The sequence below is a fragment of the Dromiciops gliroides genome, chromosome 2 (genome assembly GCF_019393635.1).
Source record: "Dromiciops gliroides isolate mDroGli1 chromosome 2, mDroGli1.pri, whole genome shotgun sequence".
NCBI classification, from domain to species: domain Eukaryota; kingdom Metazoa; phylum Chordata; class Mammalia; order Microbiotheria; family Microbiotheriidae; genus Dromiciops; species Dromiciops gliroides.
The window spans coordinates 146844730-146866878 of NC_057862.1; the positions used below are offsets into that span (position 1 = coordinate 146844730).

General features: G+C 35.8%; 1 protein-coding gene across 2 annotated transcripts in view; it reads left to right on the forward strand.

The window, feature by feature from the left end:
* Positions 1 to 22149, forward strand: part of USP3 (ubiquitin specific peptidase 3) — a 115230-nt gene that overhangs the window by 75243 nt on the left and 17838 nt on the right. For both annotated transcript variants that reach the window (XM_043982333.1, XM_043982334.1), the window contains 7 exons: positions 727 to 808; positions 7430 to 7512; positions 8886 to 8999; positions 9518 to 9631; positions 18746 to 18892; positions 21800 to 21906; positions 22045 to 22125. In XM_043982333.1, the coding sequence (XP_043838268.1) occupies positions 727 to 808; positions 7430 to 7512; positions 8886 to 8999; positions 9518 to 9631; positions 18746 to 18892; positions 21800 to 21906; positions 22045 to 22125 (728 nt within the window). The remainder of the gene's footprint in view (positions 1 to 726; positions 809 to 7429; positions 7513 to 8885; positions 9000 to 9517; positions 9632 to 18745; positions 18893 to 21799; positions 21907 to 22044; positions 22126 to 22149) is intronic.

The following is a 22149-nucleotide window of genomic DNA, read 5'->3' on the forward strand; positions in this document are numbered from 1 at the left end:
GTTAGCTTACTATAGCTCTTTTGGGGTGGGGGATTGGTTAGCCATGTATGTAGTAACTTTAAAATGATTTTTGACATTTGAATGACATTTGAAGGACAAGGAATTACTCTTGGATAAATTCCATGTAAAACATTCCTTTTATCTAGCAAAAGGTTGAGTTGTCTTACTTCAGAGCTTTCATACTAATTTATATTTACTTTAGAGTACCCAATTCATTTTGAATAAATCCTTCAGGAAGGTATTATTAGTTTTAAGGCAAATGTTTACTGTAAATTTCAGAGCCATATGTTAAAGCAAGGCGTATTACATTCTGGACTAAAAAATATGGCTCTTGAAGGATAATATTAGCCTAGTGTAGCCCAACCTTTTTGGGTTCAGAAGCTATTCTTCCCCACCTGAAGCCCCAATGCAAGAAGAGTGAACATTATGGGAGATTGAAGTCTATGACAAGCAGTGGGGGCAGGGAGAGAAGACTTTCCAGCTTAAATGGAGCTTTGAATCATTTCATACTGCCTAGGAGGAGGGAGGGAGGGAGGGGGGGGGAGAAAGAGAGAGAATGAATGAATGAATGAATGAATGAATGAATGAATGAATGAATGAGAATGAAGGAGGGAGGGAGTGTAAAGTAGTCCTGACTGGAGTCCCAGTCAACTACTTGGGTATCTTTAAAAATCTTAATCTGTTTTGTTTAGATTTCATAGTAATGTTTAATTTATTTCTCTATAGTTCAGCTTTTACAGCGGACAGACATAGGAAAAGGAAACTTATGGAAAACTCATCTCTAAACAGCAAGTTATTAAAAGTAAATGTAAGTAATTAAACTTTGTTTTGAGATCAGAATTAGTTGGTATGATTTAGCTGTTATTTTGATAGAGTTCTAAAACTGCAGTTTACTTCTTGAAGATTCCTATAAATAATCCAAGGCCTGAATTTGAGTGCAATACAGCAAGGATCTTTGGAACTGTTAAGAATTAAAATTCTAGCTAAACTGTCTAAAACATCTAATGAGTGGTCGCCAATAAATTATAAGCTTTAGCAAGAATTAGACTTTTAAGCATTTATTAAGGAGAAGAAGAATTTGGTAAAGAGAGAGAGAAAGGCCTACATTCATCTATCTATTAAAGGGAGAGCGCATTTCCGCTCTCCACCAGAGTCCACAGGAAAGAGCGTCAGAGCACCAGGCTCCCCCTTCTTCCTCCCACCAGCCAATGTCACTTCCTGATGCCAAAGAAAAGATGCCTGGTCTTGCCCTCAAAGACCTTCACCTCTTCTACAGTAAGTCTCCAACAGGTGGAGGTCATTCCAGAACTAAGCAAATGCTAATGAAGAAGAGTAAGGAAGTGAGATATGTAGATAGACCTGAGATCTGGGGGCCATAGAAACCTCTCTGATAAAAGTGACTAAAATGAACAGAATGCAGTCTACAAATGAATGTTCTCACTAAGCCTGTACTTACCCAAACTATAAAGACTAGTAAGTGGAAGAATACTTGAGTCAGAAAATCTGGTTTTGTACTAGTTATAGTAACTTTACAATTTAATAACCTAAAACTTTTGGATGAGTCATTTAGCATCATTGAGTCTGTGTCCTTATCTCATAATAAAATTTGCCTTAACTTCCTCAGAATGTTTGAGACCCAAAGAAGCATGAAAATGTATGTGGTATTGTTATTACAAACTGATTGCCCGTGTTTTCCCTATTCTTTACCTTAGTTCTCAAAGCCTGGATCCAGAAGGTGATCCAGACTATAATAATTATATATAAGAGGGGCAGCTAGATGGCGCAGTGGATAGAGCACCGGTCCTGGAGTCAGGAGTACCTGAGTTCAAATCCAGCCTCAGACACTTAACAGCTGTGTGACCATGGGCAAGTCACTTAACCCCAACTGCCTCGCTAAAAAAAAAAAAATTATACATAAGAAAATTTGAGGAATGTTGACATGTATACTTAAATGAAAACTTACACTTGATTACTTATATTAAGGCATCTGAGTAACAAGATTCTGTAGTTTATTGGGAAATGAACTTGGTTTGGAGTTAAAAGATAAATTATAATGTGCTAGATTCATTCCTAGGTTGTAAGTGTACTAAGCATCTCCTTTCTTGTATTTCTCAGTCAATTCAAGGATAGGTGGCCAGCTTCAACACTGTATCACTTTACATTGGTGCTCTGAAAAATGAGATACTATTAAAAATACTTCTTGGATACAAGTCTTAAAATTTTTAGTGTAGTTCCTTAACTTTATTATTTGGGACCCTTCATTGGTGGTAGGAAAATAATTAAGTAGTATAATTTTTCAGAAAACTCAGATTAATAATAATAATTTTCCCAGTTTTATGCTCTAAAATTAATGTAGATTTGTTTTATGGAAAGAGGATTACTTGCCCCAACTACATATAAATAAAATCAATATCTTAAATGAGATAGATGAGTAGTTGCAAAGACATAAAATACCCAGATTAACAGAGCAACAAATAGAGAATTTAAACACCTTGATCCTGGGAAAAAATAGAGTAAGCTACAAATGAACTCCAAAAGGGGGGGAAAATACCCCAGAACCAAGTTGATTTACAAGTGAATTCTATCAAATATTCAAAGGAAATATTGTTTTAGTATTATACAAGCTATTTGCAAAAATAAGAAGAGACCCTACTAAATTCCCTCAGTGAAATAAATATAGTCTTGTTACCTAAAATAAGGACATTCAAAATAAATAAAACTATGGTCCAATATCTATAAATGACATTGATGCAAAAATTCTAAATAAAACATTAGCAAAATGGCTTCATCAAAATATCGCAGATCATACACTATGATGAGGTTGGATGTATACTAGGAATTCAAGGCTGGTCAGAAGTCATGATAAGATTAATAAACACAGAATAAGCTTTTGACAAGATACAACAACCATTTCTGTTTTTAAAAAAAGGAAAGAAAACAAGCTAGAAAAGAGGGATAAATGAACCTTTCCTTTAACACAGTACTATATATCTAAAACCAAGAGCCCATTGACTATTGACTCTTGACTCTTATTATATGTAATAAAGATAAACTGGGGGCCTTTGCAGTAAGAGCAAGGATAAAACAAGAATGTCTGTTGTCACCCCTCCTGTTTGATACAGGACTAGAAGTGCTGGCCAAAGCAATAAGACAAGAAATAGAAAATGAGGAATAAGCATAGGCACAGAAAGAAATTGCTTTTTGCAGATTCTGTAATGGTTTGCTTAGAGAACTGGAGTCAACTCATTCAAAATTATTTGAATTCATTAAAGTTGCAGAATATAAAATAAATCCACACATATTACCACCAAAATTCAGCAGGAATAGATAGAGAAATTCTATGTAAAAGATTATGGAATGAAGGAGAGGGAGCCAAGATGGTGGAGGAAAAGCAGTAAGCTCTCAGAACTCATGGCACAATCACAACCAAAAGACCTCCAAATAATGCCACAGGACAATTCCTGGAGCAGAAAAGATTATGGAATGTATAAGATACTTGGAAAGCTACTTATCACGATACACACAGGAAATATATGTATTCAGCTACCAAAAACTCTTTATAAAAATAAAGACAATCAATTCTCTGATCATCTCTGCAAAGCTTTTATCAACTTATTCTTTCAAGAGGGTCTGTTTCTGTCATACTAGTTCTCCAATTTGGGTCTGTGTTGTCCCACTGTTTTAAGTTTTAAGCATTATATTACAGCAGCCTGTTCTCATCACTTACTCTTCCCAATTTTATTCTAACTCAGCTCAGCCAATTACATCGTGGTCTTTGGAACCCTTGCTCTTATTATGAACAAACTTTACTTCTACCTCCATTTAATGGAAATTTGGCTTCCCTCTCATGATACCTTGTCCTTTGTAACTCCGTTTACTAGAGGCCACTTTTTTCTCCAAATCCCCCTACTTACCTAGAGATGTTTGAGAGTCTGTTCTCTATCCCCATACCTCTTCTTCTATTCTTCTTTTACTGTCCTAGTGGCTGTCATTTATCAGCTGTTGGTGTTTTCACTTAACTTGCTCAGTGACTTCAGTATTTAGCTCCTAGATTTTCTTTACCCTTCATTCTCTGCTTTCATCCTTGGGGTCTGAAATATTCATGTTGGCAATCTCTTTAGCAGTCTAACCTCTATGCCTCTAAGTAGGCTCTTCTCTTTGCTTGTAATGCCTTCTCTGCCCTTTTGGGTTGTAAATGATTTCTTTCAAAGATCTTGTACTCCAAGAAGCTATTCCTCTTTGTTCTTGTAATCACCTTCCCTCAGACCTCAAACCGCTCTTTTGCTATATTACCCTGATGCACTTAGATAATATTATATTTCATTAACCTTTTTTTCCCAGATGTTATTTTGTACTCAGAAATCAACCAGAAAGTTTGCTAGTAAATATGTGGGGGGGGGGAAGAGGGGGGGGGGGGAGGAGAGAGAGAGAGAGAGAGAGAGAGAGAGAGAGAGAGAGAGAGAGAGAGCGCCAGCTTACTAAGTGCAGAGAGATAAGTGGAAAAATCAAACCTAATCCTTGCCTTCATAGATTTTAGATTGTTAGAGAAGAGCTCATAAAAATTGATTGTATTCCTATAGTATAGTCCCACAAAGGGAATGAAAAAAAGATTCTATTTATAAGTGGCAAAAAAAATGTTAACTACTTGGCTAACTTAAGACAAATTAAGTTTATTTGAAGACAATTTAAAAGCCATTGTAGGATAAAGAGAATGGGTCTGAACAGGAATATATGCTTTGGTTCCTGCTGGAAAGCTGAATTATAATAGAGATGTCAGCATTGTTTTGGTATTTAAAAGGGTCCCTCTAGGGTGAAGGGACTGGACTAGATGACTTTCAGGGCATTTTCAACTCTAAAATCCTGTGATCCTAAATAACAGGATTCAAGCCCGTGTCTTCTGACTTCCAGTCTATTTTTTTTTCTTATATTATATGAATGCATGATGCTGTATGGTATGATGATTAGAGAGCTAGCCTCAAGTTACTAAGGCCTGGATTCCATTCCTGATAGATTCCTATTGAATGGCTGTCCTTAGGCAAATCACTTACCATTTCCCAGGCAGCTCTTTAAGTCGAAGCTACAGAACTTTGGGCAGTTTGCATTGGGTAGAGGGACTTCCTCTGCTGCTGCCCTCTTCCTCCTCCACCCACCCTGTAATGAATAATTCAACTCAGGCCAGTGAGCATTTATTAAAGACCTTGTACCAGACTCTGCTTAGCACTGAGATGACTCAACAATCCCTAGCCATCATGGAGCTTTCATTCCACTAGCAGGAAGCAGTAGATCTACTCATGAAGAAATCCTCCTATTGGAGCTGGCTTGGGACTTGAACCTTGAACAAAACTAGGGAGATTCCAAGACACAAATGAAAGACGAAGAAACAGGTGGGAGATCAAATGTCATGTATGGGAAATAAACTAGGCTAGGAGAGACAGTGACCCTATTCCTTTGCTTTCCTTCTTTTTTTGTTTTTTTGGTGAGACAATTGGGGTTAAGTGACTTGCCCAGGGTCACACAGCTAGTAAGTGTTAAGTGTCTGAGACCAGATTTGAACTCAGGTATTCCTGACTCCAGGGCCGGTGCTCTATCCACTGCGCCACCCAGCTGCTCCAACCCTATTCCTTTGCTAAAACTGTGGCTCAGAGATGAGTGCCATTCTCATTATGTTCAAATATTTATAAGTTGTATTTGCTTGCAGATCAGCTGATTCAAATACAGAAATGAACCAAATTCAGTTGTTTCTATATTTATCTGAGTGAGGATAACACAATAATAATTGTTATTATTAGAGAGACATTCTCCAAGGTCAACCCTGCTTCTGTTGCCAAGAGTAGAGGGTTTCAGGAATGCCACTTGACATTTTGGTTACATATTATTAACAAATACTTTGTGAGTATTTATAACGGGAAGGGGGTGATCATGAAAATTAACGGAATAGGTCACATCAGACAAATGTTTTCTTTTTTGATAGGGTTACTCTGTTATTAAGGGCAAGGTTCATTACTTAATGTGGTCAGCCTACAGCTGATTAGCCTCACCTTGCTTAGACTGGTTCTCAGAAAATAGACACAGAGTCACTGGGAGCATCCCCAAAGTCTTTTCAGCATGGTAGACTTAGTAAAGCTTGTGCTTCACTGGTATAGGCTTTGAGAACACAGAGTGACCTTCAGTACCATGATGAAACATTGGAGTAAGATTTTGTGGAGGGAAAATATATCAAAATAATAAAAACAAAGTGTTGGTGATATATAGAAATAGTCCTATATCATGATTGGTAGTAGAAGTTTGTCTCAGGAGAGAAACTTTGTGATATGTAATAGTTATAAAAATGATCATATCCTTAGACACCTGGTAATTCTGCTTTTGGTTGTGTGTCTCTCAAGGGAATAATCTCAAAAGGAAGTGGGGGGCCAGCTAGGTGGTACAGTGGATAGAGCAGCCCTAGATTCAGGAGTACCTGAGTTAAAATCCAGCCTCAGATACTTGACATTTAATAGCTGTGTGACCCTGGGCAAGTCACTTAACCCTAATTGCCTTCCCCCACCCCCTACCCCCCAAAAGGAAGCCAGCTGATTTGTCTAGAGATGTTCATAGTGTTGCTTAAAATTGTGAAAAACCATTGTCTGGCAATAAGGTCTGACTAAACTGACTATGGTATAATAAACTATGGAATATTGTGTGACTGTTAAAATTGACAGGTGTATGGACCTTACTGATACCTAGAAATGTATGTATGAAATAATGTTTAGGAAAAAACAACATAGGGGCAGTTAGGTGGTGCAGTAGATAGAGAGAGCACTGGGCTCAGGAGGACCTAAGTTCAAATCCGGCCTCAGACACTTAACACTTACTAGCTATGTGACCCTAGGCAAGTCACTTAACCCCAATTGCCTCACCCCCCCCCAAAAAAAAAAAACCCAAACTAACATGCAATGGTAGTATAACATGATTTACAACTATGTAACATGTACAAAAGCAAAGAGACGGTGATAATTTAGAGTGGCTATAAATAGTTAAATATAAGGTCTTTTTGTCTATAAAGTTAACAAATTCATATTATCATACATCAATAAATTTGTTTACTCATTGACATGTATACTCCCTCCAGTGGTGTAGAATAGGTCCCTACATGTCTTCTCAATTTTTTGCAAGCCTTGTGAATACCTTTCCATAAATTTTCTTAGAGATTCTCTTCAGACTGTGGTGTTTTTCTAGAGTTGGAATTGGTGATTTGGAAAACTACAGTACTACTTATGTAGAAGAGAGGAAAAAGTTTGTCTTGACAAATATCCCCTGGACAGGAAACTTGATTTCTAATTTGATATAGCATCATTATTTTAAATGATAGTATTGTGGTATGGAACAATTGGTTATTACTTGGAGTTCTTGATATCTCCTACTGACTGTACCATTCGCTTCCAATTTGCAGGGAAGTACCACTGCCCTTTGTGCTACAGGCCTTCGGAATTTGGGGAACACATGTTTTATGAATGCTATTCTTCAGTCACTCAGGTAACATCACAGTCACAGCCAAATTCAGTGCTATAAGGATTCTCTATTTGCCTATTGTATCCAACAGAAGCTGGGGAAATTGTGTGCAGGTGGCAAATTTCAGTATGTTGTAGGACTTTATGTGTCTTATGTATGTTTAGAGAATTGTCAGAGAAGTGCTTTCTATCTTATATCAGAAGGAATATGGTGACAAGAAGATGACCAGTAAGTACTGTGCTGAGTAACATGAGAAGAAATCATTTGATATTTGAGGAATTTTAAAACTACCTTTAAAAATGATCTCAACTGGGCAGCTAGGTGGCATAGTGGATAAAGCACCAGCCCTGGATTCAGGAGGACTTGAGTTCAAATTTGGCCTCAGACACGTAACACTTACTAGCTGTGTGACCCTGGGCAAGTCACTTAACCCTCATTGCCCTGCAAAACCAACCAAACAAACAAACAAAAAAACAAAAAGAAAAATGATCTCAACTTCACCTAAAGCAGGGCTTCTTAAACCTTTTCCACTCGCACCCTTTTTCACCCAAGAAATTTTTTATATCACCCCTGGTATGTAGGTATATAAAATAGGTTTACATAACCTTTTACTGTTGCCAGATTTCTTCAAGACCCCATATGGGGTCAAAACCCACAATTTAAGAAGCTTTGACCTAGAGTACCACCTGTCACTGTATATCATCCCACTTGGGAAGAAATTGTAGTCAACCACTCTTCTTCCCTCTTTGACTGGTGGGCAGCATAAATATAAGTACAGTACTCTAACACTGTGTTGCCATTGAGTGGGATTTGCTTTAGAGAGCACCTAATCTAAGGGAAAATCAGATACTGAAAAGATTTTTAGAAATTACTCTTTTTGATTCAGTTGCACATAAAATGTAGTTTCATGGCAAGGATCTTGAGGACATTCTATACTACTATCTTAAACATCTACTCCTGAGGTTGAAAAGTACTGTCATAAAACCTTTTTTTCTTTTAAAGTAGAAATCATTGTCTTCTACTGAGAATAACTGGGGTAAAGCACCTGAAAGGATATAAAGTGTGATTGTTTTTATGATGGGGAAGTTGAAAAGTTACCGAGTAGATGGTGATACTTTAAAAATAGAGGGAAAGTGTTTTAAAACATTGTTTCCCTTTAATTAATTTGTGTATTCATCTCAGTGAAATATTCCCACGCCCATTTGTCTTGTACTATTAAAGAAACAAAGCTTCTGATTGAAAAAATAGTTGCATTATATGCAGTTCAAAGGTAAAAAATTAGACCAACACATTTCCAAGCATCATGTATAAATTGTGCACTACTTGCTTTTTTGCTCAGGCTTGTTTTTTTCTTTTCTCATACCATTTTTTTCTCCTTGCTTTTGCTTTTAAAACAGTAATATTCAGCAGTTTTGCTGTTATTTCAAAGAACTTCCAGCTGTGGAATTACGGAATGGGAAAACAGCAGGGAGGCGGACTTATCACACCAGGAGCCAAGGGGATAACAATGTGTGAGTTAATAGGAATAGTTCTTTCTGGCTTTCAGTGGAGAGGAAAAAATTACTTGTAATAATGCTTTTTTTTGGTTGTATGTAAACTAATAGGCACAATTGAAATTTTCAAGTGTTGCTGCTCAGTGTGTTCAAATAGCAAGCAGTCACATGTATTTTACAACATTTAACGACCATTCAGTGGGTGATACTTTCATTATTTTTAGGCAAAATGGATTTAGCACTCTGAAGAGGCTTTGGCAATATTTGAATTATAAAATTGGTGATTGTAACAAATATAAAGCTCATGGCTTTAAAAAAATAACGAAAACTTAATGCTTTGAAATTATAATGACCAAACTTGGCCCTAAAGTAGAGATATAAGAAAACACCTCATGCCAGGTATAGTTAAAGGAGGTAGGATGGGAGTTTTAGTTTTGGTTTTATTGTTTTTATTTCTCTGTTATTTTGTAGAAATTTCATATTAAAAACATTTTAGAGGTAATGATATATCTTCTTTTCCTTTCCTGTTTTTCTAGTTCCTTGGTAGAGGAGTTTAGAAAAACATTGTGTGCTTTATGGCAAGGCAGCCAAACTGCATTTAGCCCAGAATCCTTATTTTATGTTGTTTGGAAAATCATGCCAAATTTTAGGTAAGTGCTATTTAATAAAAGTAAGTTACAACATTTTAAAACCAGCCATATGAATCTGTCTGCTTTTGGAAGTTATTGGTTCCTGAAACCTTCATGTAACCTGAAGAACTAATGTTAAATCTTTGTGTCCTCAGTCAATAAATTAATCCATCTTTAGGAGTATACTTTTATTTCTAGAGATAAGCAAAAATTAAATTTACTTAAAATAACAAATTTGATTTGGTCATTAACATAGTTAAAACATTTATTTGTGTTTGTTGCAAGGAAGCACTGATTTAAAAAAATTTTTATTGGGGCAGCTAGGTGGCGCAGTGGATAGAGCACCGGCCCTGGAGTCAGGAGTACCTGAGTTCAAATCCAGCCTCAGACACTTAACACTTACTAGCTGTGTGACCCTGGGCAAGTCACTTTACCCCAATTGCCTCACTAAAAAAAAAAAATTATTGAATTTGGGTATTTACAAATAGGTGTGTTTTTTTAAGTAGTCTTGGACTCACAGGGAATATATTGGGTGAAACTTATTGAAATTCACAAAGCTTCAACATAGTATTTGTTAAATGATAACGAGAAGTCTATCCATTATAAATAATCTTCAATTGTTTTATGACTCCCTTACAAAAAGAAGGGCTGTCAGTATATTTTTAAAAGTTTGGTCTTTACTTGGAAATCAGTTAGAATTTATTAAATTAAGTTGTATTGCATCATGTAGGAAGTAGTAAAATTCTACAATATGGCACTTGTGCTTGAACTACTTCTGAAAAAGAGAACACTTGAAGGGTGCCTGTATTTATTTCTTGGCAGACATAGCACGTGTTTCAGGTGAAGTCTGGGAATGAAGGAATTTTCATTCATCAGGTTCAAGGACAAAAAGCTAAGAATAGTATTGCACATTTTAATAGCCTCAGAATTTATATTTGCACTGTCACAGATAAATCCAACCTCTTTTTCCCAGAAGTATTCAAGATTACGTTTGAATTATGACATTTCAAGTATTTCACATGTTTGTTATTCATAAAGTGTGGCCATTTTCTCCTGAATTTATTCATCTTCTTTTAAAGACACATCATGGGGGCAGCTAGGTGGCACAGTGAATAAAGCACTGGCCTTGGATTCAGGAGTACCTGAGTTCAAATCCAGCCTCAGACACTTGACAATTACTAGCCGTGTGACCCTGGGCAAGTCACTTAATCCTCATTGCCCTCCAGGAAAAAAAAAAAAAGACACATCATCACTCCTTAGGTTTTTAACATTCATTTTTTTGTTTTTGTTTTGTTTTCTATGGTGAGGCAATTGAGGTTAAGTGATTTGCCTAGCTGCCCCCACTCCTTAGGTTTTTAATGAACAGTGTGTCTTCATCTTTCCTAAAAACAGACATTATTAAGAAACTTCTTGACACATTCTGCCTCATTTCCCAGCTGCGGCCTAAACGTCATAAAGTTATTGAATGTTGAAATCTTTGCTTTGATTATACATGACAGAAATGTCTGGTAACAGTTTTACTTAGCAACCATTAGGTCTTTGTTTTTATTGAAATTTTTTCAGATATCGTGCCACAAACTTTAATCTGAGAAAACTGAATTTTGTACAGATTTTCTAGTTACTCAATAAAAGGCAGGATGAGAGTAGAAACTGCTGTTTTAGATTTGCTGTCAGCTTTTTACCAATATTTCAAGGCCTGGCATTTCTAAAGGAATTTATGCACAGATTACCAGGATCAGCTAAGTAATTTGCCCCAAAGGTTAGCATTTTCTCCATATATTGTTTTTACATGTGTTGTTTTACACCATATATTCCAAGAAAACTGTGGTCATATTCATTGACTGGGGGCTACCCTCCATGGAGCTGACACAGCCTGGTGTCTTCTGTAGAAACTTGCTTCCCTCCCCCCCCCCCCCCAATCTATCTGCCTGTGGCTTGGCTCTACAGGTGAGAAAATGTTTGGTGAATATGGTTTTCAAGGTTGATATTGATTTATATAGTTCCAATGTATGAACATAATTTGGCTGTTTGAAAGAAAAGAGAAATATTAGACAAGAGAGCTCTGTGCATGCCAGGATGAAGTTGGTGGATTTCCTTAATCAGTAGTGAAAGTAGAAAGTTTTCAGAGCCAAGTTTTCCCTTTGTTCTCTGAAGAATCAAGAATGGGCTTTATTTACATGATAATTTTCCTCATGGTCAGAACTTATTATCTCTTTCCCAAATGTCCCTGCCAGGCCTCTTGATTACATTGTGAATAAAGCTTGGTGAAACTTTATCTTTAATGTAGTAGTGGTTTCTAAAACAGGTCACACCACATTTATCCCAGAAGAATTTTAGGTATATATCATCTGTCTCTACAGAAGAAAACACAAGTGATAAATTAATGAATTATGTTTCTATTTACATTTTTTCAGGCAAATAAGTTATAGCTTTTACCTTAATTAGCATATGAAATGTTTGGGAGAAGTTAACTCCTTGGTTTGAATTGCAAAGTCTCCAAAATCCAACATGTGGTGGTACAGTGGATAAAGCACTGGCCCTGGATTCAGGAGGACCCGAGTTCAAATCTGGCCCCAGATACTTGACACTTACTAGCTGTGTGACACTGGGCAAGTCACTTAACCCTCGTTGCCCCCCCCCCCCAATCCAACATGTGGAAAAATGAAAAAAATTTTATTTAAAATAGACACTCTTAGGGGAAGCTAGGTGGCGCAGTGGATAGAGCACTGGCTCTGGATTCGGGAGGACCTGAGTTCAAATCCGGCCTCAGACACTTAACACTTACTAGCTGTGTGACTCTGGGCAAGTCACTTAACTTCAATTGCCTCACCAAAAAAATAAAATAAAATAAAATAGACACTCTTCACATTGAAATGCCAACAGCTTTAGAAATAAAAACCACCAAAATGATTACCCTGTTGGTGTCCCTCTAGTATCTTCTTATCACAGTTTCTAATATGCCGCAGCTCCCTGGTTAATTCTTACATGGTTTTTATCACATCAGTTCCCATGTAGTTTCCTTGTTATTGTTTGAATGATACCAGAATTTTTCAAGCTAGTATTTAAGGGCCTCTCTAAAGGTCACCCTTCCCCAGTGTCTATCCACTCACATTTCTTATTACTCATTATCTGGGCCTCTTTGCTGCTCTAACTAAATGGACCATTTTCCTGTCTCAGTGTCTTAGCTCATTGCCTTGTTCTAGTTCTCACCTGTCTCCCAAACTCATGTCCTCAATTCTTTCAAGACCCACTTTAATATTCATGTTGTGACTAATAACAACAACCAAAAAAATCTAGCTTTCAATAACCCAGGGCCAGTGGTCGGTGCCTATACAAAGTTTTCCCCAAAACCCTAATACAGGTTTTAAATTTAAATAGTTCAACTCTGCATTAAGACTTAGGGAGTACTCTGTATTGCCCCTTGTATGTCAGTTTCTAGAATTTAATATAAAATTTTGCTTAGGATCCCTACATGGATTGTTAGCCTCTCAAGGGCAACATTTTGTCCTTTATATCCTGCTCCATTTTGTTTGTTTTTTGCATTATATTTTATTTTTTAAATTGGCAAAAATCGGCCTTCTCTCCTCACCCCCAATTAAGAAGGAAAGAAAAACAAAACCTCCATTACAAACATGTTTGATTATACATACATAATACATACATAAGTATATAATTATAATATAGCAAAACACATTTTCACTTTGGTCTTGTCTAAAAAAATACATCTCATTCTGCATGGAGTACTTTATCTCTCTGTCTGGAGGTGAGTAGCATGTTTCATCACTGGTCCTCTGGCATCATGGTTCATGATTACACTGATCTGAGTGCCTGTTCTTCAGAATTGTTTGTCTTTACCATATTATTTACACCATATAAATTTTCTCCTGGTTTTGTTCATTCCCTCTGCATTAATTAATATTAATTAATAAATTAATTAATATTAATATTCCCAGTTTTCTCTGAAACTATCTCCGTCACTTCTTACGGCACAATAGTATGCCATCACAGTTATATACTGTCCTTGTTTGACCATTCTCCAATTTACAGGCACCCTCTCAGATTCCCATTCTTTTCTTCCTCAAAAAGAGCTAAAAATATTTTTTCATATCCTTAGAGTTTGTTTTGTTTAAGAATAATTTCCCTCTTAAACTACCCTGCCACCAATTCCAAACCTCTATCTGAGGAGAGAGAGCAGCTCAAACATTTCATTTCTTAGCTGGCCATACTACTTTAAGGCTTCTCTGACTGACTTCACCATGCCCTCATGTTAGATACCTTCTCTTCTTCCCTCTACTCCACCCCCATTACCTTCACTTTTGAGCTTCCTTTGTGTTTTGTCTTTCCCCATTAGATTGTAAGCTCTTTGAAGGGCAGGAACTATCTTTGTTTTTTTCTGTTTGTATCCTCAGTGCCTAGCACATAGTAGGCCCTTAATAAATTAATTTTTCCTTCTCTCATTTGCTAGTGGAGTGCAATATATTCTCATACTCAGTTGTGAGCAATGTAGTCTTCCCTCCTTTGATTAGTTCAGTTATATATGAGATACAAGCTTAAGTGGCCCCCCATTGTCCCTCCTCATTCCCAAGTATATTCTTCTCCTCTCTTTCTCTCTCTCTCTCTCTCTCTCTGGGAGGGGGGCAGGGCAATGAGGGTTAAGTGACTTGCCCAGGGTCACATGGCTAGTAAGTGTCAAGTGTCTGAGACCAGATTTGAACTCAGGTCCTCCTGAATCCAGGGCCAGTGCTTTATCCACTGTGCCACCTTGCTGCCCCTCCATTCTTTTCTTAAGATCAAGAATTACTCTCAGGTCTTCTATCTAATTAGATTCCCTCTTCCTCTTCTGATGATGAAACAGTTCAATAGGGCCGGTGCTTTATCCACTGCGCCACCTAGCTGCCCCCAGGTTTACCTTTTTATGTTTCTCATAACTCCTGTGTTTGAACTTCAAAGTTTCTATACAGCTCTTGTGTTTTCATCAGGAGGAATGCTTGGAATGCCCCTTTTTACTTTAAACACTTTAATTCACTATTTTACTCCTCAGTCTGTCTTCTAGGTCAGTTATTTTTGCTAGGAGATACCTTACATTTTTCTTTTATTTTTTCCAGTATTTTAATTGTTTAGTGGTTTTTTTTGTTGTTTTTTTTCTGATCTCATGGGGTTGCTGTCTTCTACTTGGTCTATTCCAAAATTTCAGTAAGTTTGTTGCTTTGGCAAGGTTTTGTATATCTTGTGGCAAGCTCTTAACCCTTTCTAATTCTTTCTTCCAAGCTCTAATTCATTTGTGTGCTCTCATTTCAATGACAAAAAAAAAATTTAAAAATATTTTTAAACTCTTGCTTTATCTCTTCCAGGAATTCTAGTTTAATTTGTGCTCATGATGTGTTTTTCTTTGAGGCTTTGCTTGTAGATCTTTTATAATATATTTTTCCCCCTCTGGGTTTGTGTCTTGAGCATCCCTCTCTCCATAATAGCTACTTATGTTAGGATTCTTTTTTTTTTCTCTCTTTCTTAAAAACTACTTTCTTACTTTGGGCTTGATATTAGAGCCTGACTATGTACTTCTGGAGGGAAAGTCTAAGCTGGACTTGTTGCTATTTTCCTGCTATACTGAATGTTGTGTTATTTCAGGATCTTAAGGATAGCTCAGGCTGGAGACCTGCAAGCTTTCAGCATTCCCAGAGTGGTCTGATACAGGATAAAGTCTGATTGATATCTCACTGGTCTTAGCAACTGTAGATGACTGCTGGGCTCAGCCTGTTAGTCAACTAGGAAGCTCTCTTGATTCAGAGGGACAGAAGCACAGGATCCCTTTGTGTCTGGGATTCTCTCAAGGCTTCAGAGGCACACTACTCCTCCTGCTTGCTTCCTTCTTGGTATACCATCATGGGCCTCCTTTCTCAGGAATGGGTCCCCTTGTTAGTCTGCCCTGGATTTATGACTGACAACTCGGTGATGGGCAACAAAGCTGCCAGCTGGTACCTATCTCTGTTGAGGTGCCCTGATATGGGTCTAGGACTTCTGCTATGGCCAAAACCATCCTCAGTGTCTGAAGACCGCTGTTTTTCTTTGCAGAACAGGGCCAGAAAGATGACTTTGGACTGTGACTTGACTTTAGATTTCCTCATTATGATTCAATCTAGTTTGTTTTCTAGCTCTGGTTGGAGGGAATCTCACTGTACTACTTCCTTTTACACTGCCATCTTGACCATAAAACTTACTGTTTTATGAAAAGTGTATCAGCACTTAAAATGGAATATGAATGAATGAATTCAGTCAACTGAATGGTAGAAATGTAATCCATGTATTTGCTAATTATATTTTTTTGTAGGATGTTAGGCCATCATTTGGTGTAACGTATATTTTCAATCCCAAAGACATTTTTTTGCATATTGCCCTCTAGTAAGTAGCAAAGGGGATTTTAAAAATATGATTATATAAGATTAAACATTTTCAACTTAAACACTTCAGTTCACTATTTTTCCATCTGTTGTGTGTGTGAACTGAGTTCACTTTGAATTTTGTGTAGACTGGGTAGCAGATACTACAGAGAAATAGCTAAGCTAAGCCATGTTGGTTTTGTAGCTATTTTTTCAAAGTAACCAGAACCATTTTGTAAATGTTAAAGATTTTTAGTACCTTTAACAAAACTGAAATTTTGAATGCATCCCAGATATTTTGGAACTTTTTTTCTAGAGTGACTCAACTTGCTCTTGCACAGGCATATCATTTTCCTTATTGGTCTTTGCCATTTTACAGATTATATACTGATACTACTAAAACACGGAGAATAGTGCACAGGTATATGTCACTATTGTGCATGTTGTGATGTCACACAAGTACCTGTGTGTGTCTAGACTTTGTGGTGTTTGTCTTGATATTTAAATTTATCTGTCTTTCACATTCTAGAAAACAAAGTTAACATTTTTTGGTATCAGCAAAGTTCTTTGTCTTAAGTAGGATATATGGATTCTTTTTGTTTCAATAATCAGTTAGGAAAAGACAATACTTTGCCCATTTATATCCCACACATTTCAGCTATGTACCTCTTATACTTGGCCTTTATGAGGGACATAATAGTCTTATTGTTATTCTAGCCTTTTATAGGTGTGAAGTTTTTTATAGTGACTATTTTTATTGTCTCATGAGATAGATTTACTGATTTAATTCTTATTGTCAGTGAGGAAACTGTGAGGCATATAGAGGATGAGACTTTGAAGTTGAAAACAACTAAAAGTAGTAATGTGATTAAAACACAAACCCCACTGAGTTTCCATTCTGTTTGTTTCCTGTGGGCCTGAACTCTTAATTTTATTTTAAAGATATCTATTGTTTTCCTTCAAATGCATTTCATCACTGGTTGACAAATAGCTCCATGGGTGACATAGCAGCAGTTGTTTATGTAGGAAACATCATCAAAGAAGGAAAACTTTCCCTTTCCTCTTATTGTAAGTCTTCCTTATGTCCCTTCCCTCCCTTCCTTTTACCCTTCTGAAAATGTAATTGAGTATTCGGAAAGTCTTTACAGAAACCCAATTAGAAAATTATACAGTTGGGATTGTGAGGTTTATTGGTATAATAGATTAAGAGATAGTTGTTGAATCTCCCCAATGTGCTAAGCTTCTTCTTTAGATTTTCATTTTCCAAAATTATAATAAGGTAAATGGCTCCTTGGATTGTCATCAAATTCTCCCATAGTTACCAGTATAGTTCAACAACAGCTAGAGAAAAATTGGTAATGTTTGTATATTCTGATGAAATTATATAATCTGAAATAGACACAAGTATTAGTTGACTTTTATAGAAAAAAAACTGGTTCTATCGTTCCAGGATATCATTTTTAAAATAACAAGGTAAAAAGTAGAACAAATTATTTTTATGTGAAGAAAGGAAATTTAATGGGAAAACAGTATACAGGAAAACACATTGTGCTTTTAAGAACATACTTTACACTATTTAAAAAAGAAAGAATATTTACCAATAATAAATGTGAATTTATCTAAAGACAAAATAATATTTAAAGAATGATTGGTAGTATGTGTGATGGAGTGTTAAGAGATTGTAACCCAGGCTTGCTCTGAAAATAGCACAGGACAGTTTTTTTATATAGCCACTTGGTCTTTTAGCATTTTAGATAGTATAAACATTACACTGACTTTCATTTAACCACCTAACAGGCAAATCAATAGAGTATCTATATAGACTTTACCCTTTTATGATAATTTTTATATTTCCTCATAAGTTCAGAGTGAATTAACTGAATGAAAAAGTTTAGGGGAAGTGTCACGGTAACAGTTGGCAAATGAATAATGATGACTATCAGGGACTACAGGAATTATTTAGTATAGATAACAAAATTAAAAGTGTTATTGAGGGGGGATGAATATTGAGAGAAATTCTTTGATGATAAGAAATCTTGGTTATGGAATTTATTGCTAAGAAAACTAGTGAAAGTTTTATCATTTAAGAACTTAGAGCCAGGCCAAACAAAATTCTGCATTACTAAGTGATTAAGCTAGTATGCTACACTAAGTCTTCTCTCCTGAATTCATTAAAATGTTAGATGTTAGAGACATAGGGGTTTCTAACTAAAATAGTTTTCTTGCTTACTAGCTTATTTTTATTTGCTGCCAATATTTATTGCTATTCGTTTGTTGCTAAGTGATCTTCTGTTTTAGTATAAGAACATTTTGCTTTACTACAATGAGAGCACATCTGAAAGGTGTCGTGTGTGTCTTTTTTTCAGTCAGGTATTAATTATCATCAGAGGAAGATTTCATTGTGTGAACAAACACAGTTTAAAAAATTTTTTTTAAGGTTTTCTATATCATTAATTGGGATATATTTACAGACTTATAGAAATGCTTGGTTCTCTAGCATTTTTGAAAGATTGCTATAAGTCAAGATTTAAACCAATTTCAAACTAAGCCATTAGTTTAAAAATCGCCTCAGTCACCTATAATAGTGTTCTAGAATTAAATGTCCTTGATAGGATAAGATATGAAACTGGGACACACAAAATTTACTTTTGTAGTGAAACCATTTTGATTTGGGTAGTGGAACCTGCTTTGCCCATCACTGGACTGATTTGGGCATGTGAAATCCCCGTATTAATAAAATATTTTTGTTTCCTTTAAGGGGTTATCAACAGCAGGATGCCCATGAATTTATGCGATATCTTTTGGACCATCTACATTTGGAACTCCAGGGAGGCTTCAATGGAGTTTCACGATCAGTAATTCTGCAAGAGAATGCTAGTCTTTCTGCAAGTAACAAATGTTGCATGTAAGACTTTATTTGTTTGGTTTTTTTTTTAATGGAGTTTCATGGGAGGGCTTTATGTAATACTATACTGGTGGTATTTTGTGTTTTAAAATGTGAATGTTTTGCTTAAAGTTTGTGCATATTTCTTATTTGAATTGTTTACAAGTAATGTACCAAAATAATCATGCTTTTTCTTGCATTTGAACACATTAATATTAGATTTGTTCTTAGTTATTCTGAGACCTTTAACTGAAATTCAGTAAAAATTGTTCAAAAATTAGGGAAAAAATATAGGATATATTCAATTTTTGTTGATCTTTTATAAATAGTTCACAAATGATAGTGAAGATAATTGGGGGAATGGAATTTTTTTAGTCTACCCAAACCAATTGTACTTCTATTTGAAAACATAAGTTTGAGCAATTTTGGAACTTGAATTTGCCTAAAATGTATTTGTTCATTCCCTAATTGACCTTGAAGCACCAGTTAAGTTTTCAGAAGTATTTCTTGTCCCATAACATGAAAAAATTTTGAATTGTTTTCCCATGTAATTTCTGATAGACTGAAACCTGCACTGAGACCAAAACATTTATTTTGCTTTAGGCAGGGATGTTTACAGTCATTTCAGCCTGGATTTTGGTCAATGTGCAGTCTCCTCTTATGTTGTAATTTTTGAGACTTTTGTCAGTCCTGGTCTGTGCAGGAAAGGGGATTACAAGTTAAACTCATCAGAGAAAGAAAGGTAAGTTGTATATAGGTGTGACTGTAGTCTTGCCCGCCTAGCATTCTCTAGACCTTGTTAGTGAGTGTAGTTAGGTTGTTTGTTTGTTTTTTTTTAATGTTAAAGTAGGGTTCCTCCATCCATTTTCAGCCTCCTGTGACCATCTATCCTATAGAAATGAACCCAGTATCGCTCTTTATAGTCTATAATACATAGATATACAGCTCCCCTGACCCAAATTCCAGTTTAGAAAAGAAGGTGATGGCGAGTTATTTCCTCTCAACAATATTACATTCAAAGTTTTGTTGTGTGTAAAAAAATGAACTGTATATTTTAAAGCAAAATATTTGTGTACATGTAATAACTCATGTATTTTATATACAATATAGTCTATGTTTATTTTATGTAGGAAAGCCATAGGTATGTCCTGCTTAACATTGTCTTCCGAACTATTGTAATTTATAATTATTAATATATTTCTTTTTAGAAACTCCTGCCTAACATCAGGAAACTTCAGTATAATGTTGTTCAGTCAGCTGAGACATAAATCAGAGGGACAGTGACAGACCCCTGTAACATTACCTCACTGAATATCATAATTTTGCAGTGGGATGAACCAATCTACAATAAGTTCTTATGCAAAACAATGCTGCTTTTCTATTGAATTCTGCTGGTGCTTTTTACATTTCACTTGTTACAGTTTTTTAATATTATCTTAAATACCTTATAATATGTCACTGGAAATGTATAAGAAGCTAAATTTGCAGGTTCTCCTATTCATTGAGATCTCTACAGCTCTCTTGAAAATGGACACAACTGCCTTACTTTATAATAAAAATAAACTATATAATGCATTTAAACATGTAAGACTTGGTCTTATTACTGATTAAGGAATGTATTGCTCCTTAACATGTATTTATTTTAAGCTAAAATATCATTTGTACTAAGGAGCCATAATTTATTAAATCATTCAATAAAGGAAAGAAGTATTACTTAAAGTAGTAATTTTTAAAATCACATTTTTGGTATACATTTTTAGTAAGAACATGTTTTGGTTTTACTGTTTAATGTTATGGTAAACTAAAACAGTAATGCTATATCAATCTAATGTAAATTGGAGCTAGAACTTTGAAGTTATTCTAATCTTTAAATTACCTTTGAAGAGGAAGCACTATAGTAAGTTTAAATGGACAGTAAAATACAATTGATTTGATCTTTAATTAAAGCTACCATGGTATTTTAGTAGTAACATAAGAGAATGAATGATTTAAATGTTTCCTATTTCTCCTTTTCAAATATATTTACTAATAGGTAATAATTTATTTTCTATATGCCCACGCTGTGCATAACACTGGTCTATGACTCTTATAGAAATTAAACCACAAAGAGAATGGACATTGTACCTTCTAGATTCTCTTATATATCTCATTTTCACATTTCATTAGGACTACTGGTTAGTTTTTGCTTTGTTTTGTTTTGTTTTGGTGAGACAGTTGGGGTTAAGTGACTTTCCCAGGGCCACACAGCTAGTGTTAAGTGTCTGAGGTCGGATTTGAACTCAGGTACTCCTGAATCCAGAGCTGGTGCTTTACCCACTGCGCCACCTAGCTGCCCCTGCAAATTGCCTTTTAAAAAACTAACCAGTGGGGCGGCTAGGTGGCACAGTGGATAGAGCACAGGCCCTGATATCAGGAGTACCTGAGTTCAAATCCAGCCTCAGACACTTAACACTAGCTGTGTGGCCCTGGGCAAGTCACTTAACCCCAATTGCCTCACCAAAAAAAAAGGCAATTTGCAGTTTTTAAATATCAAAAGGGAAGATACTTGACAGCTCTTTTGTAGGCTTTACTGTGTCTGAAGTCATTCATTACTGTCCTCAAAACAGAGAGGAAAACAAACCTTTTATAGACACCCCCCCCCCCCATTTAACTAGGCTTGATGCTTACATTTAGCAGTTTATTGAAGGTTAGCTTGTGTCTTCAGTAGCAATGGCTTAGTCTTGATTGTGCCTGATGGAAACCTTTCATGGAACATTTTTTGCTCCCTTCATTCCTCTTGTAGAACTTTTAAAAAAATACACAGCCAGTATAAGTGAAGAAACTTGTTTTAAATGAATCTTTTAAAAAATGTTTATTAATATTTTAGTGCTACTACAGAAATAGAGACCTTGTGATTAAAATATTTTCCCACATGGTGATTTTCTTTAGAAATGGAGCATCTACTGTCGTCACAGCTATATTCGGAGGCATTCTTCAAAATGAAGTTAACTGCTTAATATGTGGGACAGAATCTAGAAAGTTTGATCCATTTCTTGGTAAGATATATTTGATTTGGGTGTATTTGTGCTTTATTTTTACGATAAAAATGTTTAAGTCTTTATTTTCAAAGAAACTATCAAATTGATGATTTTTTTGGGCCAATGTGGTTTTAACTACTTTTCCCCTGTTTTAAGACCTTTCCTTAGATATTCCCAGTCAGTTTAGAAACAAGCGTTCTAAGAACCAAGAAAATGGGCCATTGTGTTCACTCCGAGGTAAGGACACTTCTATTGTTTTGA